At 43.8% G+C, this 24739-nt stretch overlaps 1 protein-coding gene across 1 annotated transcript in view; it reads left to right on the forward strand.

Moving 5' to 3' along the window:
- The window catches only part of T265_14172 (hypothetical protein), a gene marked incomplete at both ends in the record, with an annotated part of 24306 nt that extends 1820 nt beyond the window's left edge, over positions 1-22486 (forward strand). The window contains 4 exons of the mRNA XM_009172357.1: positions 23-253; positions 10192-10548; positions 16222-16436; positions 21084-22486. Of these exons, the coding sequence (XP_009170621.1) occupies positions 23-253; positions 10192-10548; positions 16222-16436; positions 21084-21359 (1079 nt within the window). The remainder of the gene's footprint in view (positions 1-22; positions 254-10191; positions 10549-16221; positions 16437-21083) is intronic.
- Positions 22487-24739: the final 2253 nt, after the last annotated feature.

Here is a 24739-nt window from a genome sequence, read left to right on the forward strand (position 1 = left end):
GTGATCGATCTTCCAGCATTAGCTGTGGCCGTGGCCGCGACCGGTACGGAGCGCAGACCATCAGGGACAACTGTGATCCCCTTCCCCGTTCGGGGGACCAAACCGCGTGCTTCCAGGCGATTCAGTCTACCGGAACCCACTGCTCACTACGAACTAGAGTCGTTCACGGTATCGCCTGCTTTCCGTCGAGATATGGGTTCGACATCCTCCAGATCAAGTAACCAAAAACTATCAAAATACAGAAGACGCATACGTGAGTGGATCTATTTGTTCTCCCTGTGTTTCCTTTTCAAAGATTAGAAACTACAATAAAGTTTATAATGAATTTAATAAAGTGCAAAACAAATCCTCTCGTTTCTACAAAAATGACAACCGTAGTAATGAGGAACCTTCACCTTGTAACGATCTGAAGATTACATGACCAGCCACTCACCAGCTTGTGCGCTGAAGATCGTGCTCTGTATCGTTAGACTATTGCAGCCTCACCGTACCAGAGACCCCTTCAGCCGCAAAACGTCAAGTGTTTCAGGATCTCAAGAGCCCCATCCGTAAGAGGGTTCTTCGGCTGGGCTCTAAGTTTTATCAATTATCCATCCTTAAGCATTTCCCTGAGGCTGTTTAAACTGGGGTTTATCCACCTCAAGTCTTTCTCTGGCTAGTTCACAGCCAAACTGAGCCAAAGCGGTCCGCAATGTCTAAAATGCGTTCCCCTTTTGCGGCTTCGACAAATTCAAGACAAATTCGACAGTTTTCTGACTTCATAAATCGTTCATATTTTACTACCTTTGCTAGATCAAGGTAAATAAACCGACATGCTAAAATGAGTTGCAACTTTGTTGTCTTCAGGTTTCTGGTAATCTGCATAGCTTATGGGACACACCTACTGTGGATATTTTCAAAACCGGATGCACAACCATTAAGGTAGTTGCGTCTCGCTTGTAAACCCCATGCTTTGCCCACTGTTGATGGGAAATATGGTCTGGAGGTCGTGTCCTAGTGGACCCTCGTCATAACCAGAGTTCAAAAGTGTGGTTGACCTTGATGGAATACTCCTTTAGTAAGGCTGATTTATCGGTTTTCCCGTTGAAGACAGTAATCCACGCCGCATACATTGGAGGCTCTTTTCTAGAGCCATCTTAACTTCCCTACAAGTCCATCGTTTGAACGAGCACTATGGTAACGGTAGCGGAGATGGCTTACTTGCAGTGGCAGAGAGGTATGAAAGAGACTGCGAAATATCTGAGATGCTTTCGGTGTGGCTTGCCTTACAGAATGGGAACCACGTGATTCCCACTTGGTATGGTTGGGGGTGCTGCAAGCTATGGTTGCTGATCGATGTCAGTTTTCCTGCAGAGTGTCTGAATAAGTGTCTGTGAACACGTGTTGAACTGTCATGCTGTGCAAGCTATGGTTGCTGATCGATGTCAGTTTTCCTGCAGAGTGTCTGAATAAGTGTCTGTGAACACGTGTTGAACACTGATGTCATGCTGTCGATGATGATGATGATGATGAATCTTCTGTATTCTGATGAGTTCCGCCAGAACACATCCTAGAAGTCAACCAGCAAACCTTATCTGAGGTGCCATTGTATTGTCCCAGCAGATGAGAGACAGGTTCGGTGTTTTCGGTGAACTATTAACATACAGTATGGAGAGTTCAAAATCAAAACACAGTATAGCAGAATAAGATGTCATAATCCGACGTTTCGGTTGTGAGGACAATCTGTTTGAAGATGTTCTAAAATCAAACGTCAACCAAAATGTTGGATTATGACATACTATTACACAAGACCTTGTCTTGACTCCAAACGTCTCACATATTATACAAAACATGGCAACCAGTCTGTTTATTGATATATCACTATTCAGTTTTCTCATTTTGGTCTCAGAACAACTTCAGGAAGCTACTGTAAATATCGAGAGCCACCACTAAAATGTGTATCAATTTCGATAGTAAATTTCCCCGGTGAACGTGCACATCACAAAGTTTGAACAAGTGAAAGAATTAGTTGTTTTTCTCAGTTCGTTTTGTCCGCACTATTCTGCCTTGGCCCCCAAATGTGGTGAGAATTTCCAAAAAATCCCAGTGGCGTTACGCCACTGACCACGAACGGAACACTTTTTGTAGCAATATCTTACCACAGTTTGATGCCCTGCATCAGACTGATCTAGAATTTTGTGGTTCCAAACAATTACATAGCTACTAGGTAGGAATTTGAAATAGAAGAATTTGTGTGGAACTTCACTGGTCCACCAAGAAGGCTGGTTATTGATTGACAAGTAAACATCTAGAACTGACATTGTTCAAAATTTCGGAAAGGTTTGAAAGATACTCTTTAGACTTATTTGTAAACTCGTGGAAACCGGTGGCTTCCCGAAAGGTCCTAAGCATTTTTCAAATGAGTGAAAATATCAGTCACACTTGTTTAGCCCAAACAATTCATAACTACCATTGGTTTGTGTCAAGACTTGTGAAATTTGCCGGAACTGACGAAGGTAATAAATCTGAATCGTTGTCTCCTCGTGTGGAGCAGCTTGGTCAGTTTAGATAAACACAGAATTTGAAAATACTGTGTGACAGGAATTAAAAGAGGTTCTCTGGGAACCGATGAACTTACACACAGATCATGGCCATCCACTTTCTCTCTCTCTAGTCGCTGCTAGTGTGTTATGGGTTGATCACATTCAGCATAAACTTCTGTAGTTCTGAAGTCCTTTTCGTCTACATAACCTCACCTTCTGATGGTGTTTTTACGATCTATCAATTTCCACAAGGCCCTGTAACGCAAATTTTGGATTGGCGCGCTAAACAACCGTGATTTGTATCTGGTTGCGTGTATCTACTCGTTATTCAGTCGATCGATAGTCCAAACAACATGGATAGATTGATGACTGTTCAGGTGACCTTGTCAGCACCTCACTCTTTTCAGTAGTGTCGCAACGACATACAAAAGACAAGTGAATGGGCTTCGCACCAAATTTTCTCCCAGAATTCACAAATGCTCTAGCCAACGCAAGCACTTTTTACGAGCAGCATAGCGATACATGCGTTCTCAAATTTGTTGACACACTTCTTTGTGCTCTTGACTCATCTACCCCAACTCATCCAAACGATTCCCTTTTGGGTAAAACAAGCGGCATATGATGTCTAGGAAAAATTTGGCGGGGCTAAGTGTACCGCCCATTTTTGAATCAGTGGGTTAGTTAGTTCTAAGAAGTGTGTGAAATTGTGCGGAGTGTTCCATTTAGAGCTTTCAGTCAGTAAATTGCCGACACAAAAGACAGGTTGATGAGAACAAAGTTGCAAATTCAAGATAGTAGTGAGTTCTCAGACAAGTCAGTCAAAAGGTTTCGATGCCCGCACTACAGTTCTTCAAAGAATGATGATATATATTCTGAGAACGGTCCCCACATAATTTTGGACGAACTGGAGTTGGACGCATGTTGCTTTTATGGAAAGTATTTGTACAAATTGAGAACGAATCGCGGGAGAACCTTGTCGTTTATTGCATCACAAGTTTTTGTGCTACGTGCAACTTGGGATTCGCTTGCTCGTAGTAACTAGAGGTTGCAATGTTCAACCTCTCAACCTTCGAAGAAAGATTTGGGGAAGGATCGTTCGACAGGCATTCAAGCGTTATCTGATAGCAGACACTGTTTTACGCTTTTCTTAGGAAGAACGCGCCTCCAGTTGAGCTTGTATGGGGGCATATTCCTCCTGCTTGTAATTGTGGAAGTTTGAAAATATTGGTAGAGGTGCACTTCGTATATTGGTTGTTTGGAGGTTCTCCATGTTGACAACGCCATAGTATTTCCGAAAGCTTGCAGATGTATTTTGAGATACAGCTGGAAGACTATGATGAACACAAAGAGATGCGTAGTGGAGCGCATATCACAGTAGTGAAAACACTCCAGGTACAACAAACGGGTGGTCACTAGTGATGACAGAGCGGCCGGCACATAACTAATTCGCTTCGACTACCTCCTTCCTGTAAGTGAACCAGCTTTTGAATGTCTGCGCTGGCAGCTGTTTAAACTCGGCGCAGAAACCGAGCAACCACTGATTTCAGTAATCTAGGTAGAGGAGCATTTGCAGGCCAGGCAATTCAAAATCAAACTTGGCCGTCCCGCTCTGAGTTCTGAGCTGAAGATCTGGACCAGAACAATAGCCCTAGCAAGGCTGTCGAGAAAGAACGACCTTGGTTATTTTGGCATATGGATAGCCGGTGATTTACCCAAACAGCAGAAGTTAAATTTATTGGATTAGAGAAATACATTCATTTGCAAATCAATTTGGTTTTCACGAGACTCACCTGAATCTCTCGTTTATGACATTCTACAACTGAATGTGCTGCACACAAGCCGCCTCATGCTTCAGTTGGCACGATATTCGAAATATCGCAGTATATTTTCATAAAGGAAACTAAACACAAGGCTGCTGAAAACTCTTAAAGTAGAACATAATGTTGAGTTGTAGGATATCATAAACGAGGGATTCAGTTGAGTCTGTCGTGAAAACCAAATTGATTGGTGAATGTGAGTGTATTTCTCGAAAACAGTGCAATTTGGGTTCAAGTATGACATAAGGTTGACGGAAACTCGGGGACTGCGCCTGCCTAATGAGACCCAAGCAGGACGAGGCCGGTCGTGGGCTGTCGAAGAGTTTTCAGTAAACTTATGAGTAGTTCCATTAAGGGGAATAACAGTAGAAATTTGCCGGGAACGCCACGTGACTTGAGAGGTAATCAAGGCAAGTGAAAACTCATAACGGGCCTCAGTGGATACTTGGACGGGTTGCGTCGGTGCTGTTAGATCTGACGGAATTGTTGCTATGGGTAAGAAACTTCCGTGAAATGTGCTATTCCATCAATAAAACACAATGAATAAGGTGCCGAATCGAATTGAAATTCGCTTGGGATTTTACCGGAAACTGACTTGTTCACAAACGTCAATTTATTTTATATTAGACATTTGTCTTCTGTTCTCAACTTTTTGAGTTTTACGGAAGCTTTTGGTTGCTGCCATCATTTACACGCTGATGACAGAGATTTCTGTGGAATGTTTGACGCAAACACTTGAGTTTTTTGCTGATTTTTGTCATACCACGCACTGAACTTGTTCCGATGGGATAACATGCATTCAGTTATACATTGCTGCAGTTGCCTTGTACCTGTTTTTTATCTGGCAGGAATAGTCAGTGTTTTCTTGGCCTGCGGTCAAAATAATTAGTTTTTTAGGTGACAGACAACGTTTCTTATATATAATTCTTTGTGTTTCTTTCATGAAGGTTCACGTAAGTTTTGTCAACTATTCAAACTATACCAACTCATAAATTTAGTAGACTACTTTCAGGGTGCCATGTGCTTTCGAATTTATCGCGCATTTAGCCTTCAGAGATTTTACTGTGCACTGTGTAGTTGAAGACGACACTTACGATGAGGATAATGATAGTGGTGAGAGTGAAAGGTGGTGGAGAGTTTCGACGATGAGACTGAATTCGGAAACTGTTACGGTTCGGTCACGCAGCGAGCAAACAATATGATAATGCGGATTGTGGCAATACTCTATCCCCAGCTATGTTGCTTGATACAGACTCCTAGCACGGCGAATAGTAAGAAGACGAGAACCTCGGACACAAACTTTAATAATCCAACAACACACGATCAACAGGCGATGCCCGGAGCTTCCGAACCCAAGTCAGTGGAAAGAATAATGGTATCCTGTACGTGGTCGGATCTAAATTTCCTTGGAGTATCAATAGGCCATTGATTTTTCATAGTTTGACCTTGAAGATGCCAGGAGTTCGCTAGCACACATAAAAACAGCGTTTTCTGGGGGATATTGATATCCCCAACAAATGCTGACGGGAAGCGAATTGGTAACCGGGTACGCACGGTAGCATAATCAGAGTCAAGTTGCGTACCCAGGTAACTGATACCCACATGGTCCAATTGTGCCCTTAACCGTCTTGCGGTTGAGGCCCTCAAGCAACTCGATCTGAGTGTTTGCTCTGGAAGTTCGTACTGGCTGGGAACAGACAATGATGTGCACACAACTAAACCACTCGCTCAACGCTATCCATGCGCTGAGCATTGACTTCAAATATACCCCTTAGTTGTGCTTCTCTCGGGCTTAGTCGTCCACATTGGGCATTCATATCATGCACCCATGTCAACGGAAGAAGGCATGAGATCTGGGATACTGCCAGGTTGCTCAAACCAAGATAGCCAGAGTTCGGATTCGGACCTCGGACCTTCCGGTCAGTAAGTTCGCGCTCTAACCGCTGAGCTATCTCGTCCATCTATAATATGCAGACGACATGCTTCTAGTCTTCGAAGAGCAGAAGGCGCAGACGCCTTTGGATAAACTAATCAAAGTCCTCCGCCCCTTAAATATGCACTTTGCATGTGTGTAAGGTCATGCTACTGGACGTGCAATCAGTAAACACACCACTTACAATCCAGGTACAGGCACTAGGGATTATGGAAACAGGAGCAGTTAAGATACTGATGTTGGATTCGAACCACGGACCTTCCGGTCCGTAAGCTGGCGCCTTTACCACTGAGCTATCTCGAGCCCATCATCATCATCATTATCAAAAACAGCAATATCAATGTTGACGCTGCTGCTTCACTGCCGTACGACCACAAGGTTCGTCTAATTATATTTAAAACCCTAGATTCAAAAGAAGAGAAAAAGAGTTGATGAGGGAGGGGACCTAGTGCTGGCCTATGTCACGCATTCTGAGGTGCGTGCACCTCCGAACGCTCAATCAGACAATCTAAAGAATCTGACAACACAAAGGCCACTGACATCGATTAACCACCATTCCTTGCAGCGTCTCCAGACAAACACAAATGGGGTCACGGGGACCCCATCATTGAAGGAGTACAACACCCAAACTCTTCGTGCTCTCTTTCACGTCTTTCTGACAAGTCCTGCGCTGTCCACCTCGTGGTCTGCTTCATTTTGAAGGAGACACGATGAACAACACTCGTCTCGGTAAACGGTTTTTCGGCATGCGTGCCACATGACCGAGCCGTCGTAGTTGGTAGTGCTTTATGTTTACCCCGCACAACCTAATACCCGTTTTGTAATCACCTCGTTACTAACGCGCTAACGCCATTCAAAACCATTCATGCTTCTGAGACATCGGGGGGGGGGCGAGATGGACAGTGGTTAGAGTGCGAATTTACTGACGGAAAGTCCGTGGTTCGAACCCGACCTCTGCCTCTCGGCTTTCCCTGTCTAGGCTTGGGCAGTATCCCAGCCCTCGCGCTTCCATCGTGTGGTATGGCAGCTAGGCACCGAAAGGGCGCTACGGCTAAACGATTCCGATTTTCTCCTGAGGCATCGCTGGTCAAAAACCTGAAAACACCTCACCACCAGTCCACAGGAGCTACGTCTCGCACCCTTAAAACAACACAGCCCTTACACGCGACCCTTAAGATCTAGTGATATGTCTGTTTGACGCCAAAGTGACGCAAATTATGAAACGTGATTCGATCCTTTGAGATTCTGGCACTGACTCCATCAGACACATTTCCGTTAGAGCTAATACAACTACCGAGGTATGTAAAATTTTCCACAATCTCCAATGGTTCTCCTTGAATTGTATGGGATATGTTGGCAAACTGCACGCTCGCCGGGTCCAAGTTTGCGGAGCAGGAGGCGAACCTTCCAACTATCATCTTGAAGTGAAAAATCGACCCTGAACAGGTCTTCAAGCGACGAAATCTGGGGGATATTGATATCCCCAACAGAAACACCCGTTCGGTTTGCTGTGTATGCATACAGGCACAATCGTCATCCGTAGTCCTATTGAGTTTAGGAGTTCCTCTTGAGTTGGTTTTACATGAACAATGTCCCTATTAAGTCTTCAACATCACTGTCTTCAAGGCAACAGTCGAACTGCTTCACAGGCACGTCGACCTGTTTGACTAGAAGGAGATATCGGAGAATAACTAGGTGTGGAGGAGGTGCACACTGCTGTCCTTCTACAAACTATCGAGGTTCACGTACCCTTTACATTCGTTCAGGTATCTTGGACAGAAATCTTCAGAAAGAGAATGGGTTGCTCTCAGCTTCTATGACGAAACGTTCACAAACGTCAAGCCTGGAAAACGGATCAGTAACCCCCAATCGAAAATCAATTTTACTGACATGCTTCTCAATCACAGTAGGTGGGTCAAGTCTGCTCGGCAGATACGTAGCCAGGTTCTGCGCCCCACCTATGTACACGTAAACAATGTCCTAAAGTGTCCTTTTAATAGATCATATTTATGGGAAAATTGACCCTTGTACACGTAGGATCCCCATACGATCCTGGATAACCGGACAGTTCACTTCTTGGAGGGGTCTTCATTTGAAAGCAGACCGTCCCTAGTAAATTTTTGGTCTGAACACCTCATCTTTGTTCTTCGAAGTGGCGTCTTTGTTCCGGGGACCACCGTATAACCATATTTTCACACATGTATCAGTGCACAGTTAACCGTATACCGCAAGTCGCTTTACACTGAGTGCACCGTAATATTTCAAATTTTTCAGTAGATTTAGTCCCATAAATTTCATACTTGTTTAGACAACAACCCTACCACCTAGCACTTCCTTTTTTGTGACAATCGAGAACAGAAAAATGTTTTTTTGAGGTGATTCACGGTGCGAAATTTTTGATGAATACTAAAATCATTCACTATCATCCCTGGTAGTTGCTGGCGCTGTTTCTCGCCGTTTTTTACTGAATAGGCAACGCTAAGCGTCCAGTGTTCGGGGACTACGTTCTCCGGAAGCGCAAACCGTGTATGCCTATGTTCTGATAGATGTTAGCTGAATCCAGACAGACTTCCGGGAGAATAAAACGAAAGCACGTAGCAGTGTGCGGACAGGTTAGCCTATTCAAGAACATCAGAGTCCTTGGTCAAACGTCGATGTCAGAGGTGGTCAGAACAATTTTTTTCGGATTCGAATCTGATCGTGGATGATTGTCTGACACCTCAGTTTTTCAGAAAAAAACTCCGGATGTCTTAACTAAGTACAGGCTCGTTGGGTTCACAGTCATACATCATAGACTTGTTGTTAGTAACACAGTCAAAATAGATTGGCCTTTAGTTGTAATCTTGACTGTTTATCGTTCTAGGAGCCATTATGAAAGATGCACCACCGTAAGCCCGAAAGAATGAACAAAGTGCCCATTTTAAAGCGAGATTTGCTGCACTCGTTAGAACATCTTCAGAACTCACAGCGGCAACATCCGCGTTTATTGTAGGTGTTTACCATCAATCTGAGGAACCCGAGGTAGCTCACACTGACAAGACAGTTTAGGTTCGATGGATCCTGGATGGAAGAGACATTCCATTGTGAGCGGCAGCATTCGGCAGAACGTCACTTGGAACAAGAGCAGGCATTTTCTCTACTTGGGATTTTTAAAAACTTATCCTGAAGAAGTATTTCCTTAAGATGTTTCCGCCTTTGAGAAGACGCCACGGACTGTAAATTATTCCCAAAGTCAGTCGTGTGGTGAGTATGTAGATGTTCCCAGTGGTTAGAGCGCGAATTTACTGACCGGAAGGTCAGTGATTCGAACCCGACCTCTGCCACTCGAGTTCCCCTATCTAGGCCTGGGCGACCTGGCAGTATCCCAGCCCTCGTGCTTTCTCCGGGTGGCATGGTAGCTAGGCACCGGAAGGGTGTTACAGCTGAACGGGTATGTAGAAAATGCGTCTACTCGTATTATCGTTTTCAGAAGACAATCACGCATACAGTACTATATACTTTTGCTTTCATCAGTTGTATATGTGACAGTTCTTGTAATGTCTTTTGGAGCTGGCAACCGGACCCCTTTTACTAATATTTTGAGGACGACGATGCATACCGAGCTCAGAAAACCTCACATCCGCCAACATTGTGTCAACACACTGATTCGCTAATACTTGAGCCACGTTCAGTTGAACGGTCTTCGAACAAAAATGCCGTCGGTTAAACGACTTGGTCTCCTCACCGCACGAACCAAATACCAAACCGGTGTATGATCACGCAATTCACCTTATAGTCAATAATCCCGAGTCCGACGTGGTTTTACTTTTCAAGGAACTGTGTAGTCCTTTCGCCTATGTATATAATGAGACTGAGCTCGAATCCTTTCCTCATGTTTTCCAACCTGCAGCTGTCCTAAACATGGTCCATTCTATTCCAGTTTCCCCCAATTTCCGAGAGCAGTATGCAGCAATGCACAGCCAACCGGTGGAAAAATTGGACGAGAAAGAGGAGCTTGAAGACGAGTATATGACGCAAGCACAGAAACCTAAAGAAACTGAGTTGTATGCCGAAAAAGAATCGGAAAAGAATGTGAACGCGTTTGGATCCAGTACAGCCATTACCAATGGCGCGGACAGCTTGGTGGCTTTGCCAGCTACTCCACAGGAACGTGGTTTGACGTGCCTAAATTCAATGCGACAAACATTAGCGGCCGTCTGGTGGTTTGTTCAGCCAGTACTTTTCACCCTGATTGGAGCGGAAGTCAATCTGTTCAGGTTGGCTGGTGGTTCGACAGGTAAGGCGTCGGTTCCACAGGACTTTACTAACATATGGGGGTTTGAAAAGTTGGAGTGAATTCGGTTGCGTCCTGTGGTTTTTGTATCAGTCGCACCCAAGTTTGTGTAGTTGAGAAGATCATTTTGGTAGCATGTGGTAACATTTTTCGTCCATGCACTCGAACGAACGCTTCTTTGCACCCTTTTAAGCAGATAATGCGGTGTTAGTTATATGGCGGATGAATTTGTACGCGCTTCGCATGGTCCCGAAATTCTACGGCTAACACCCTCGTCGTCACATTTCTTTTTGAGACCGTTGACATGAGTGAACGAATGATGCTACTTGGTACTGACCCAGCCAGTTTACCCTTACCGGGAACTAGTGTTGGCCGCGGAGAAGACTTTAAAAATAATTAGCTAAATCAGAACCACAGCGAGCGAATTTTTCGGAGTGGTTGCAGAGAGCATATCATGTGATTGACTGTTCATCGGATAAGACGAGTTTTACTTAGCCTCTGCCTGATCAATTTTAATCTTTGGTTGGCGGAGATCAGTCTAGATTACCCGCACCTAGTTCTTTTCATACGTTGAACCCTCCGAAGAGTTTATGCCCACCTCACGCTGGTTAATCTGTGATGAGAAGCGTTGCTAGGACCTCTCCGGGGGAGAAGCTCCACCTTTGGGTGGTATTCCTCGGGATGACTCCTTACAGGTTTCGAGCTGCCAGTAAATCGTTTTTGACGGCCACACCTCTACCTCATTTTCATAGATAATCCGACTGTCGGAAATAGCTTTCTTTGTTACAATCACCCAATGAATTGTAAGCAAGTCGTTCCACATATTTTGAACTCTAGCATTTTTTCAAAACCGTTTATGTGATCCGATTTTGAGATATTTTGTTTGCTGTATCAATATCTGCGACCTGGTATACAACTGGAGCACGAACTCAGCCCAACAATTCATTTATTCCTGGCCAGCTCGTTTGTACCTAACGTACATTTTTGAGGCCAGAGCCGACAGTGTAAATCACCACCGTAAAAAATCTTACCTTCTCTTGATAAGATCAAATCGTGTTCGTTCTGAAGAGGACTTTTTTTCTGGTCGAGCTTTCATTCTGTGCGTGTTGCTTTTTCATTTATGTTCGTAATTATCTACTAGGCGCATCTTACGATACCTAAGGGGGTTTCTGTAGTAACGGTATTTTCCTCAGCTTGGTTCTCGATCTGAGCCTCCCAAGCTAGCGTTCACGTCTAGCTTAGGCGGCAGTAACTTTCTGGAAATTCTGATGCATTCTGGATGCGCCATTGGCAACCGGCATTCGGCCAATACGGGGTCATGGTTGGCTGTTGGGTCCAGACTTTCGACCAATCAGATCTCGGCTTGATGCCGGACCGGCAAGCTTCCCGAATTTTTGGCCAATCTTGCATTGGATGGACTTCTCGGCCGTAGGAGCACCTGAGTGCGAGTGGTCAAGAGGGATCCGTGTGGAGTTCCACTAAACAGTTTCGAACACACGACTTTTTACTAGAAGCTTATGCCGGTTGGCCACTAATGGCCGCTCGTAGATGGAATTTAATTGCATTTGGGCAGGACTCGAAGCCACTGTTTTTTCAGTCAAGTGCTTGCGACTTGGCGGGTTTCATGGCCGATTCACGCAACTTGGAAATTGTGTTTACCTCTGAGCTGCTCACAATTTGTTTATAAAAGAAGAAGCCTTGAAAATGTTTTCGGTTGACGAAAAATAGCTGCTCAGTGCTTCTCATCTTGCTACTGAAAATTCACTTCACGTACGGGGCTAAAGTGTGATAAAAAATTATAGCAATGCTCAGTCCACTAATATTTTTAATTGGGTCAATGCAACGTTTGTTGTTTGAAAGGCTCAAGGCGTCGTTGACATCTTCTGAACGCTAAAGAATCTGGTTGCCTATTGCTTGTATTTTTCCACTTTTGACGACTGAATTACTTACTTACTTACTTACTTACTTACTTACTTTACTTACTTACTTACTTACTTACTTTACTTACTTACTTACTTACTTACTTTACTTACTTACTTACTTACTTACTTTACTTACCTTCCTTCCTTGCTTACTTACTTACTTACTTACTTACTTACTTACTTACTTACTTACTTACTTACTTACTTACTTACTTACTTACTTGCGTACTATTATCGTCATTTGTTTTTGAAGAGCATGGTCACAAACATAAAAAGCGAATGCAAGCGACGAATGCAAAAGTGTAGCGGGAGAATATGAGATATGAGAGCGAAACGTCTCATTCGAAGTCATGCCACCAACAGTTCCAGTCGTAAATGGTAATGGGACATTCGCTACGACCATTGTTTGCGCTGCTTCTGGGGTTAAACGAGATATGGAACTTCGATGTAGTGTAGAATTCCACGTTCCTACTCTGTTCGTAACCGGATGTGTGCTGGTCCTTAGTTTGCCCCAGGCCTCCCAGTTGTCTGCTTTCTAGATCATCCCAAAAACGGTTGACCATGGTCCTTTTTCGCGAGAAAAAGACTCAACTACTGACCGAACCAAATTACCTGTTCACAAATTATCATGTTCTGAACGAGAAACAGTTGTTAACCTACACATTTTCATGAATTTGCCTTCAGGCAAAATGATGAACAATAATGGATAAACAAAATTCTGCTCGGATTATTGTGTATCGAACACTTATTAGATGATGAGGAATTCGTTCTTGTGTTTTCCACGCCAAAGCAGTACGAATAAAAAACATTTTTATTACTTTGTTTGTCCCAGTTTGCGCTGATACAATCGCGCTGGCTGAACGTTCCACAATAAAGAACTCACTGCTCCGTACGGTCACGTGATAGTTATCTTGCAACTAAGTGGTTTCGATGGCGCAGCGAAAACTCCTTCCAAACTGTTCACCAGGCTTAGAATGTCGGCATAAATGACATTTATTTTGGCGAAAATAATTCATAATTAATGATGATCGTTGTGGGTTCATCCATATTTTATGGAGTCAGCTGGAAACAGCTGCTATCACAAAGGTGAAAGATGCAATACCTGCTTAAATGTGGTGTTTATACCAGCGTAAGATCGAGATTTCGGATCCTTCTGACTGGTTGATCTGGCAATCAAATCTACCGTATTAGAGAAATACACCCAGTTGCAAACGACTTTGGTTTTACCGGAGACTCACCTGGAACCCAGCTGAATCTCTTGTTTATAATGTTCCCAAACAACTGCACCAGATCACCTCATGTTTCAGATGGTACGATATTCGAGGTATCGCGAAACATGTATGGACGCGATACACTGCTCATAAGGTTGTCGATGAATTTTCAGCAACCTTATGAGTAGTGTTGTACGTTTAACCCGATATTCCTACCATCTAATCAGACAAAGATCACCGTTCCTATTGACACTCAATTCGTCTGTGTCAGTGGGAACCACGATTGGTCCTCATCCAGTCAGGATTTGAGCACACTAATCAAGAAGGCTAATAGATTAGCCCAGGTGTAACTGTCTCGCCTTGACTAAGAAAAAAAATACTTTCTGCATCTTGTTTAAGATCCGTTTCGAGTGAAACAGGTCCCATAAATAACCACTACTTTTATTCCTACAATTTGTTTTGGAAAGTTATTTCATAAATTGTCTGTAGGTACAGTGATGCCCAGTCAACGGGGACCAGAAAGTTTTTACTAACATTCACCATTCATGTCTGGCACAACATCTGGGATTGCTGCTTCCAGAAAAAAGGCTTGGTGTGACCGCCCGATGCCTGTCAATGGATGAGGATTGACGCCTTGGGAGGAGTAGGTTGACTCGACCCGATTACTCACTAAAAGTAAAGTGCCAAGATCGTCAAAGAGGGCACAGATCTGAATCTTTCGAGGAACAATAATAACTGTTTGTTGCTCACTTTCACATCACAGAAGAATCAAAATCAGGTGAAATAACTGGGCTAGGTGCAGTAGAACACAGGTTATGTGGACAAGCCGGACGCTTTTGATAAACCAGTCAGTTGGCAGCTGGCAAACCAAACTACTGGATAACATGAAGTTAGAAAATAGCACAACAGCGCTAAAAAATTAACAGTCATTGTTTCGTTTGTGCCGAAAGTGAAAAATATTACACCGGTCATTGTTTCACATTTAACGTAAACCAAACTTTCAAAGTAGTAGCCATCGACTGTCCCGATTGACTAGTGGACAAATACCCATCGATCTGTGGTACAAAGTGTTTAGAACCCACGGATAGACTACACAAAGTCTGATCCCCGAACTTGACTACACAACACAAACATCTTCGAAGGGGAAAAAATCAGCCGACTTTATGACATTTGATTTCTGGACAGCCGAGTCCACAGAGACAGAAAAATGATATTGCACGACAAAACAGTAGTAATTGTATTACTTGTCAGTATTCAGATCCGTCAGGACGTGCATGTGCATGTTTGTGTGTGCGCGCGCGTGTGTGTGTGCGTGTGTGTGTGCGTGTGTGTGCGTGCGTGCGTGCGTGCATCTACGATAAATCACGTCGACTCTACAGATAGGTTCGAGTGGGTGGAAGCAAAAATCACATATCGCCCGGCCGAGTGTGTCAGACACTGTCGGAAAGGAATCGAATAACTCATTATTTGTGATATCCTGTGGATAGTTTGAGAACGGACCTTTTCCCACAATTTATGGTATTCTGTTCGGCCTGTCTGCTGGGATAATAATATGCAAATTCCACATTACCCCAAATTCTATTCAGTCTTAAGTGAATAGAAAATTTACCTTAAAATTATGGTTTTAACTGTAGCAAATTTCCCGAAAGGTGAAAAGTTCAGTTCTTTGAGAACATTTTGGGATTTGAGTTGGGGCTTGAATGTTCAAACCCCTGAAAAGCTAAACGAGAATATGCTTCATCTTTTGCTTGGATTCTCCAATATCACCTTTGTTTCTTTTACAATAAAACTTCGGTGATAGTCTGTATGGTTTTTGCAGTGAACGGACCCTTTGAGTCAGGTGGCATTGTAGAATGGCCACATGAGTAAACCATTAATTTGGGGAATTTGCAATTCTTTCCCAAGCCATGAGAATAGTGTCACTAGAGGAGATAGTCAGTATCTCCTAATTTCGAAACACATTGGGGCTGTCGGCGCAATCCGTTATTTAGTAATTCTGTTACAAGTTATTCTTCGTGTAATTAACCGTTGATACCGACGTTTTTGTTGTCATCGGAGGCGTAGGTCTTTCGTACGCTTGTCGTAGTTCTTTCTCTCCCACACTTCGTTCTTTTCTTTAGAGGAATTCGTTTAATTAGGTTGGAGTATACTCACACGCACATGAGTAGTATGTTCCATCGAGAAAACTGATAAGCTGCTGGGCGATTAAGCACTACCAACTTCGCGCTGACATTTTGCTTTAAGCGGCGTAAAAATTGCATTGCTACTTTGATACTGAGTTTGAAAACGAAAGCATTTTTTTTCTACTCAGTGTTCATGTACTGTGGTTTGTGAACTCGAGTTATGAGCTGCAATCAAACCAACCTTGCACCTGAAATGTAGACAAATCTTTTCACCCGGTTTATACTTTGAACCTGAAGCATGTGAATTTCTGGTTTATTTCAATGGGTGATACTCAGAACCCCCGTCCCCATTTTGTACCACAAAACTGTTCATTTGCCATAGCAGTTGGGCTCATCATTTCAATCCTGTCCCGTTTACAGGTGTTGGAGTAAGCTGTTTACTAATCGCTCTTCTGGTTCGTGTCGCTGCCACAGTAATGGCTGTCCTACCATCCAAGATGAACATGAAAGAACGTCTATTTGTCGGCCTGTCTTGGTTGCCAAAGGCCACGGTTCAGGCCGCTGTCGGTCCCGTTGCTCTGGACACAGCGAGAAAATTACACGCATCGCCGGAAATTATTGGATACGGTGAACTGGTAAGTACCATCTTGTAGTTTAACCGAACGAAACTCTACCGACCCTTCAATGATCTCTGCTCCGAACGACAGATGAATCAGACACCTGGTGTTTGCTCCTTTATCGAAATGCGCACGATGGACTGCCAGAAAGTTTGCACCATTTGCACAGACAATCCGTGCCAGATTCCTTCAAAACCACAACCAAACAAAGTTTTCACAATCATATACCTTGTTTGTGAATCCGTCCAACACAGCATTCTAGTAGTTACAATTAAAGTCCTCATCCGTGGATTTGACCCCAAGCAGTTCGTTGGAACACAACTTTTATTCCGACAACCTGAAAACTGACAAAATGGTGTTAAGAAATCGTTGAATAAATGTGGGTCAGGCGGCGATTTATTGCCTCAAAGAAACGGAGTCAAGAATACCACGTGACATTAGACAACATCATTGGGAAATCCTTCAGCATACTCACTTATCCCTTAGTGTAAGGATAGGAGATGACACAGAAACTGTAGTGAAGACACTATGCTAAAAGGCAACCAAATGGTCGGCCATTCGCCCATTTAATTCGATTCAAAGTCTAGCGATCAATCATCCGACCTCCTTTCCCACTCCCTTCACTCAACTGTCCACCTATAGTGCTGTATTTACGCGTTAATTTATCAGCTCCCGCCTCCAGTGCGCAGCTACCTACCCCACCTCCCAGAATCATCCGTGAAAAAAACTGTGGCAGCTACAACCACTGTACGACAAGTACGCGGTCAATACAGCTGACAATGATGATGATCCGATCATCTCACAGTGTGAAGCAGATGAACAAATCTAGTTACGAAGGCCCGTTTGTTGTGGTCACCCGCGAAGGCAAATGGTCAGCGTATTAGTGCACTGTTGATGATGGCCATAATACAATTCAGAAGATATGTGCACTAATAAGAGTTTTTACCATGACTGACAATCGTGAGATGCCACACGTATAAAAATAAATACAATAGAAAATGGGAGCAAGCCAAAAGAGGAACTTATCGTCTGTGAGAGTTCTTTGGTGAAAAACCGAACGGCGGGAACGTGTTTTCAAAGCAGCAAGACTGCTACACGTGTTCCATAGTTGTCCATGGACTGTGGAGAGTGGTTGACTTCCTGCTTCCAGCGCGCGAGCGCGAGCGCGAGCCCGTGTGTGCTGACTGTGTTCCGTTTCCCTATATGTAGGTCCGTTTGCGTGTACGTGGGTAGGTCAGCACATGAGTTGTTGCTACGCTCACTAGACGGTATAGAAAATCTATGTCCAATGAGTCACCTTAATGTGACGTGGTTTGTGAGTATAAAAACGACAAATCTCGCGATCCAGTGAGCGACTGTGAGTTGAACAGCTGAGTATGTGGGTGACCGGATAGCTACAAGTTTACTGTATACAAATAATGGCCAGTTCACATAAGCAACCACAGAACCAATCCCAGCCAAGCCCGTTCGAACAGCCATTTTGGGTGTGAGAACACTAGACAACAAGACTGCACACTAAAAAAACGAGCTATTCCTCCCACTGAAGTGAGTTTTTTTCTTGGTGCCAACAACGGCATTTTGACAGACCACAAAATGCAGTCATTTCGTCGTGGCACTCATTGGGATGGTTCATTAGATGACAAAGAAGCCTGAAAAATTATAGCTTGAAGTATCTCCATTTGTTACCTTGCTTTATGTGCATTTTAGGCCTTCGGATAAGTTGTTGAACGAATGCTTCAATGGAAAATCCGCTCAAACTTTGCTGAAAAGCAGAGGTGCAGCTGTTTGACCTTCATCGGGAATTATCGAGCGTTCGGGTCCGAGACTCTCCGGAGTTTCGTGAGATTCACACCACTGATGATTTTCAATAAGGATGAAACGGTTATGCAGTATTTCTTGACTTCTTTGCATGAATCGGTTAAACTTACAGCACAAAATCCCCATCGAGAATTTCCTTACTCTACCAACAAGCCGATGTGCTCTTCCAGTTATCCAAAAGAAGGTTTTACCATACCATTTTCCACCAGTTACGATATCCTCGTTTCCCTCGTAGGCGAATATAGAAGCCCGCGGATTCTCCGAGTTAACGGGGGGTCACCAACCAATTTGTTCACTTTTATTCAGTTATTACCTTCGAACATTTTGAACCACGGACGTGTAGACCCAAGAATTTCAACCAAGGGACACCGAAGCATCGGAAATCAAACATACGCAAAGAACTATCTTAAAATACCAAAAACTCCAACATGGACTGTTCTTGGTCGACCGTTTCATCTTACGATGTAAACTATTAAAACAAAATGGAATCATTAGAAAAGTAGATTAGTTTTCTGAGGTATTCAGTAGTTTAGGGAGGTCATCAAAGGCTCCTTGGTGATTTCATTGGTGGCATACCATTGATGGACGGGAGCCCAGTTGAACGTTGTAAAGCCAAACAACTCAGCTGTGGTCCGCAAGAAATGCAGCAGAGTTCATTAAAGCCTTTGTAACTGATTCCAAGTGGTCTACAACGTCTGTTTATTCAAGTCTTACTATTCTTCAAGCGATCTCGGATGGGTTCAAGGTGGTTATTCCGGCATTTGGCTTTCCGTCAAATCTAGTCAAACAGAAGGTTGCACATTCTATCCACACCTGATTCTCCTCCTCTTCACGGAATCGCCGTTTACCAACTTGCTGTCGTTTCACGAAAAATTGACCTACAGACCTAATCCGGTCATTTCTGGAAGCACTTCTAGCAAATATAATGCATGGTTACTTGATTTGGAACGAAAATTTCGGAATTCGTGTAATTCACTAGACCGTACGAGCAAACTGTTGGTATTTGTTGGTGGTGTTTCGTTTTCGTACATCAGGGCTATCCTAATTCATACGATTGTATCCTAAACTGCTAGTAAGGTTGTTGTCTAAGGTAGAGACCAATGTTGTGGAGTATAGGTAGCTCGGGGACGCTGCTTGGTTGTTAGACTGTTCGCCGACCTTCGCAGTTGGATTGCAAACGTTTCATCACCAATGGAGCCGACATCCTCAGGGCGGCCTCAACCCGTCGTCAACTCCGCAGTGACCATGTCACCTCGACTGGTGATGAAACGTTTGCAATTCAGCTGTGAAGCTCGGCGAACAGACCAACAACCAGTGAGGAAGGCTGCTGGGACACTGCATATGTTGGGGTATGAATATTCCTCATCTGCGCAGTTTCGGCACTCCAACGTAATTGCTGTCTTTGGTGTTTGCCATTTTACTACTCATCGGTCAACATAAAAGACGACTTGCATAGCCGCCTAAGCCAAAAATCTTTACGATTTGCTCATGGGATCAAATGATAGCCAGCGATATACAGGTAAAAGAGTATCCAACGCACCTCATGAGTAGTTGCGCGTCAATGAGAGATTGAACAGTCTTTCAAAGTGACATTTATTGTAGACTGTCCCCAATTGGGAGTCGTGACGTCTAGTTACAATTACAGGAAACAACAATGTGTGACACTTATGTGCATTTTTTCCCATGCATGATGACGCGTTTTGGTCCAGCTATGCCATGAAGACGTGCGTGCGCATATCCTATGCAGACATCGAAGACATCGTCCGAGCCACACCACGTCTCTGTGGTGGATAACGTTGCTGGACACCGTTCGAAACTGCAGACCAACAGCTAGTGGTAACAAGCATACGGTGACATTGGACGACACCGTATACACTCCCAAGAAACGACCGTTCGGTATATCCTACAGCCGCTGCTTTCTAATTTGTTCATACTGGAACACATTCAGGAAGTGAACGTGACATATTTTGAGGAATACATTCATTTACAAACTAATTTGGTTTTTCAAGAGACTCACCTGGAACCTAGCTGACTCTCTCGTTTGTGATGTTTCCAGGCAACTGAATGTGCCGCACCAGGCCGCCTCATGTTTCAGTCGCTACGATATTCGAGATATGGCGGTACATGTATATTCGTAAAGGTGCTGAAAATTCGTCGACAGCCTACGACCGGCTTCGCCCTTTTTGGGGCTCATCAGGTAGACGCAGTCCCCGAGTTTCCAAGTTCTACTTGAAACCTGGAAATATCACAAACGAGAGATTCAACTGGGTTCCAGATGAGTCTCTCGCAAAACCAAATTAGTTTGCAAATGAGTGTAGTTCGCTAATTTTATGCAATTCGGTTTCAAGTAGAACATACGGTGGACGGAAACTCGGGGACTGCGCCTACCTGATGAGCCCTAAGAAGAGGAAACCGGTCGTGGTCTGTTGAAGCATTTTCAGCAACCTTATGAGTAGTGCATTACGAGTAATACGTTTCGCTTGTTTTTTTGTTACTGATCACTGACTGATAGATGCAGTCACTGTTTTTGGCACTCTAGGAGAGCGCACGAGCAGTGTGCATGCGCGCAATTTGAATAAAAGCTAAAAAGCAACTGGCAACTGTTGCTGCTTGCCCAACGGCTACCAGAGAGCATCCACTGAGCTCCTGAATTTTGCGCCGCACCTCTTTCCTGGCTATGGGGGGAGGACAAAAGAGAAGTTGTAGTCTCATGGGGAGTTCTCACCCAGTTAGGAGTTTTGTGGATGATCTACGTCAAACGTAGTACCGTGTCATGTTCGTATATACGTACACCTGTCTAATAACCTTCACTGACGAACCATCTACCCTCTGTTTTGCCCACCCCAGGTGCTCACTTTGGCCGCGATTGCAATTCTCATCTCAGCCCCTCTTGGAGCCATCCTGATCCCACTAACTGCACCCTATCTATTACAACAAGACTTGACCGCGACACAAGTCATGGTTGCTCAAACTAGACGGAGAAAGAAACCGGAATCGTCCCCTCATCCACCACCTGTGCAAGTCACCAAGTCGACGACCTTGCCACCGCTGCCTGAGAGACCTGTAGGGACACAGTCACACACACTCTCTGTGAACTACCACAGCACTGAAGAGCTACATTAAGCTCAAATGCTCTTCCAACACTTTCCCTACTGTTATGCGAGTATTTGGAATGCTTGTTTTTCACGAACAAGTCCCAGCTGTAAGCTCAGACGAGCGCGCAACTTGTTTCTATAGCCGGAACGTTTTTTCTTATAGTAAATTACTAACCATATTTTTACGGATTTTACACCATTCGCTATGATTTAGCCAATGCACTGGAGCGCGACAAAGTAGAGAACTCAGTCATCCCATTCACACTGTTCTATACATTTTGACTTGTATGTTGATGCTGACTTGAAAATTCTCAACCACTATCAAATGGCGCGCTTGATTCGAGAATAAGGGTTTGTTGCTCTTGTCTGTAATTTAGTCCCCATCCATCCTTCACTTTTATCCCCTACCCACTCATTTCTGGAACGTGTTTATCCAGTCTACTGACATTCTAGAGCATGTCGTTACAGATGATTGATTGTCTTTCACAAATTAATTGCTTTTTATTCCCCCAAATTGTCCGTGTCAATTTATCCCCATTGCTACCGATTCTTGATCCCCATCCACTTTGAGCAACCAACGATCAAGGCAAGTGAGGGGATTCCCCACTCTCACCCATGGTTGTAGCAGCACACTGGTGACGATATCCCCCACGAAAAGAACATGTTGCCTCTGGGTGTGTGATACACAAGCCGGACAATCAACAAGTTCCGGGTCTATCCCAACCCTCACGTCAGTTGGATTGTTGTATCTAAATGTAATTTTTATAGAATAGACCGAGGACCCTACTGTCTTCACAACTTCCGTTCAATTGATAGACTATGAGGATGAAAGACCGTCCGCTCCCCTAGTACGTACTGCATACTGTGTACACACACTCACACGAAAAACTTAGGTGTGTTTGTTGGACTTGCCATCTCAAAAATATTTTTCTATCTCTTTTTTATGCCTCACTTATGTCTGTGCTGAGTAGTAATCACCGATCTCCTGACTCTCAAGCACATTCATCTGGCTCACTCCCTTCAGAATCTGATTTCAAGTGAAATGTTTGATAATTATAGTTTCGTTTCCATCCCATCGCACCCTCCCCCATTTGGTGTCCCACAATGCGAACTCGGATTGGTCGAGAACAGCGCGCACGAGTTATTGATTTTTTCGCAACATTGGCGTTTTCAGTTACACATACGGTCAAGAGGGTTAGGCACAGATGGAATATTTTGCTATTCTCGGGTAATAAATTTGAGCTGACGTAAACTTTGGCCATAATAAATCGTCAAACCCGAACGAAACCTTGACAAGATCATTTTATTGGTCGATTTTAGAGCAGTTTACGATGAACGACTGTGTGACCACGTGCATTCCCAGATTAGCGCTGGATTTGAATGGTTCTTGGATGAGACCTTTTCAGAAGAAACATCTTCTCAACTCAGGTGCTCTGTCGGGGGTGAATAACTACGGCAGACATCATTCATAAAGCACTGCAAATGAAGAAACATTGGACAAGTCCGGATGTTTAGAACAGAAAATTGGAGTGTCCAGACTAAGTTCTAATATCCTGTGATGGAATTCTGTGTAGCAGGTGAATAGTGGGTAAATAACATATAGCTTAAACTGTTGTCCTCATAATGCAAAATGCAATCTTTAAAATTCAAGCTGCATTCCTGGTGACTAGACGTAACAAACTAATCGCTGAAAATCTTTCAGCAATCCACAATCACTTTCACCCTTCCTGAGGCTCATCAGATGAGCGCAGTCCTTGAATATTCGCCAACCTTATGATTCGCTTGAACTCAGATTGTACGAGGTTCACATCAATCTGATTTTGACTGGAGTCGCGAATGGATCCAGCTGAATCTCTTGTTCATGATAGTTCACCTCAAACGAATGTGTGAATATCGTGTTTGGTACGATACATTGATAAACTTTTTCAAAACATTTTTGTCGGTGGAGTCCATTGTGTCTAGCTGCGAATTATGAATGACGGTGTGTGCTCTTCCGAACTGTGGACCAATTAAGCCGACCATACCGGGAACGTGCAAGAAGACGGATAATGTAGGCCTGGAGTCGTTGGTCTGTCTGACGGCTGCGTAATATTCAAAGGTGTCGAGCCTGGCGGAAGTGGTTGACACATGGTAAGACCACACTGTCGAACAGGAATACATATCACATTAAATGAAGTGGCACACAGAACAGGGAAAAGATAGGGTGAGCTCTGAGAGTGGAAGAGCAGTTGAGTTATGACGTCCTCAAATATCGCAGCATGGAACAAATGGCCATAAAGAAGTAAGGCCAGAGAGTCATTGTGGTTATACTCTCAACTGCTTTACCACACGGATTACCAACAGACAGTATGATTAAGATGACTGAGTGCTGGACGTAATGACAGTCGATTCCCACCATGTATAATCAGTTGACTTATGGTTCCTCCTGGAGAATTCAGGGACTTCTAGGTATTCAAAAGCAAACAGGCTCAGCCTTTCAGGTAGACCCTAGTCGGTTGAACAGCTGGCTTCACACATTAGATCAGAATATTGTGCGAAACTGTTGCTTTTTCCGATAACTCTAGCACAGTTCCTTGCTCAGTGGCGGCAGCGTATTCAACTAGAGCGTTCGTGATGAAGTTCCCCTAAACAATCATATGCGAACTCCAAATTCAGTGCAAAACGTGATATTCTACTTAACACAAACCTCAGCAAATTGAGTCGTACTCTTCGTAAGCTGACAGCTGATCGTGATTTTGCAGAAATGATAACCGTTTTCCGAGGAACAGGCTGTGTAGTTTGAAGACTAGATCATAACCAGGGTACCAATGATCACAACTAGCCGCGTACCTGGTTCAGACCAAAAGCAATCGGTTGATTTACGTATTCTATTCTAAGCCAAATACTTTGGTGCGGTGACCTTTGGAAATCGGTGAAATTCCGGCAATCTAAGCATTTCTGACGCAGATAGGTGTTTGTTTATGCGCGAAAATGTCAATCTATGTAATGCATGTTTACATACTACAAATGTTTTCTCATGTGTGCATTCCAGGCGAATTAGCCTAGACTGTCTTAGTTCAGTTTTCCTGATTTCCTGTTGAACTTGCCGATAAATCTACACGCACAGAGAGACAACATCCTGTTTCTCACTCCATTGGAGCGAATGGGTCACCTATGGTGTGACCAGAAAAAAAACGGAATTCAAGACGGATTTGCTACACCATGTCAAATGTGCAAATGGTTTCAAACTACATGGATCATCGGCAGATCACGTCAGACTGACGGCTGATTGCGAATAGACAGCTGACATAATCGTCAGACTACAAAACCACTTTTTATTTGTTCTCTTAAAGAGCACTTTTTCGCTGGACCATTTCCGGAAAGCTTGATCTGGCAGTAAAATTCTACGAACGAACTCGGGTGATCTAT

Source organism: Opisthorchis viverrini, assembly GCF_000715545.1.
Source record: "Opisthorchis viverrini unplaced genomic scaffold opera_v5_152, whole genome shotgun sequence".
Lineage (NCBI taxonomy): Eukaryota > Metazoa > Platyhelminthes > Trematoda > Opisthorchiida > Opisthorchiidae > Opisthorchis > Opisthorchis viverrini.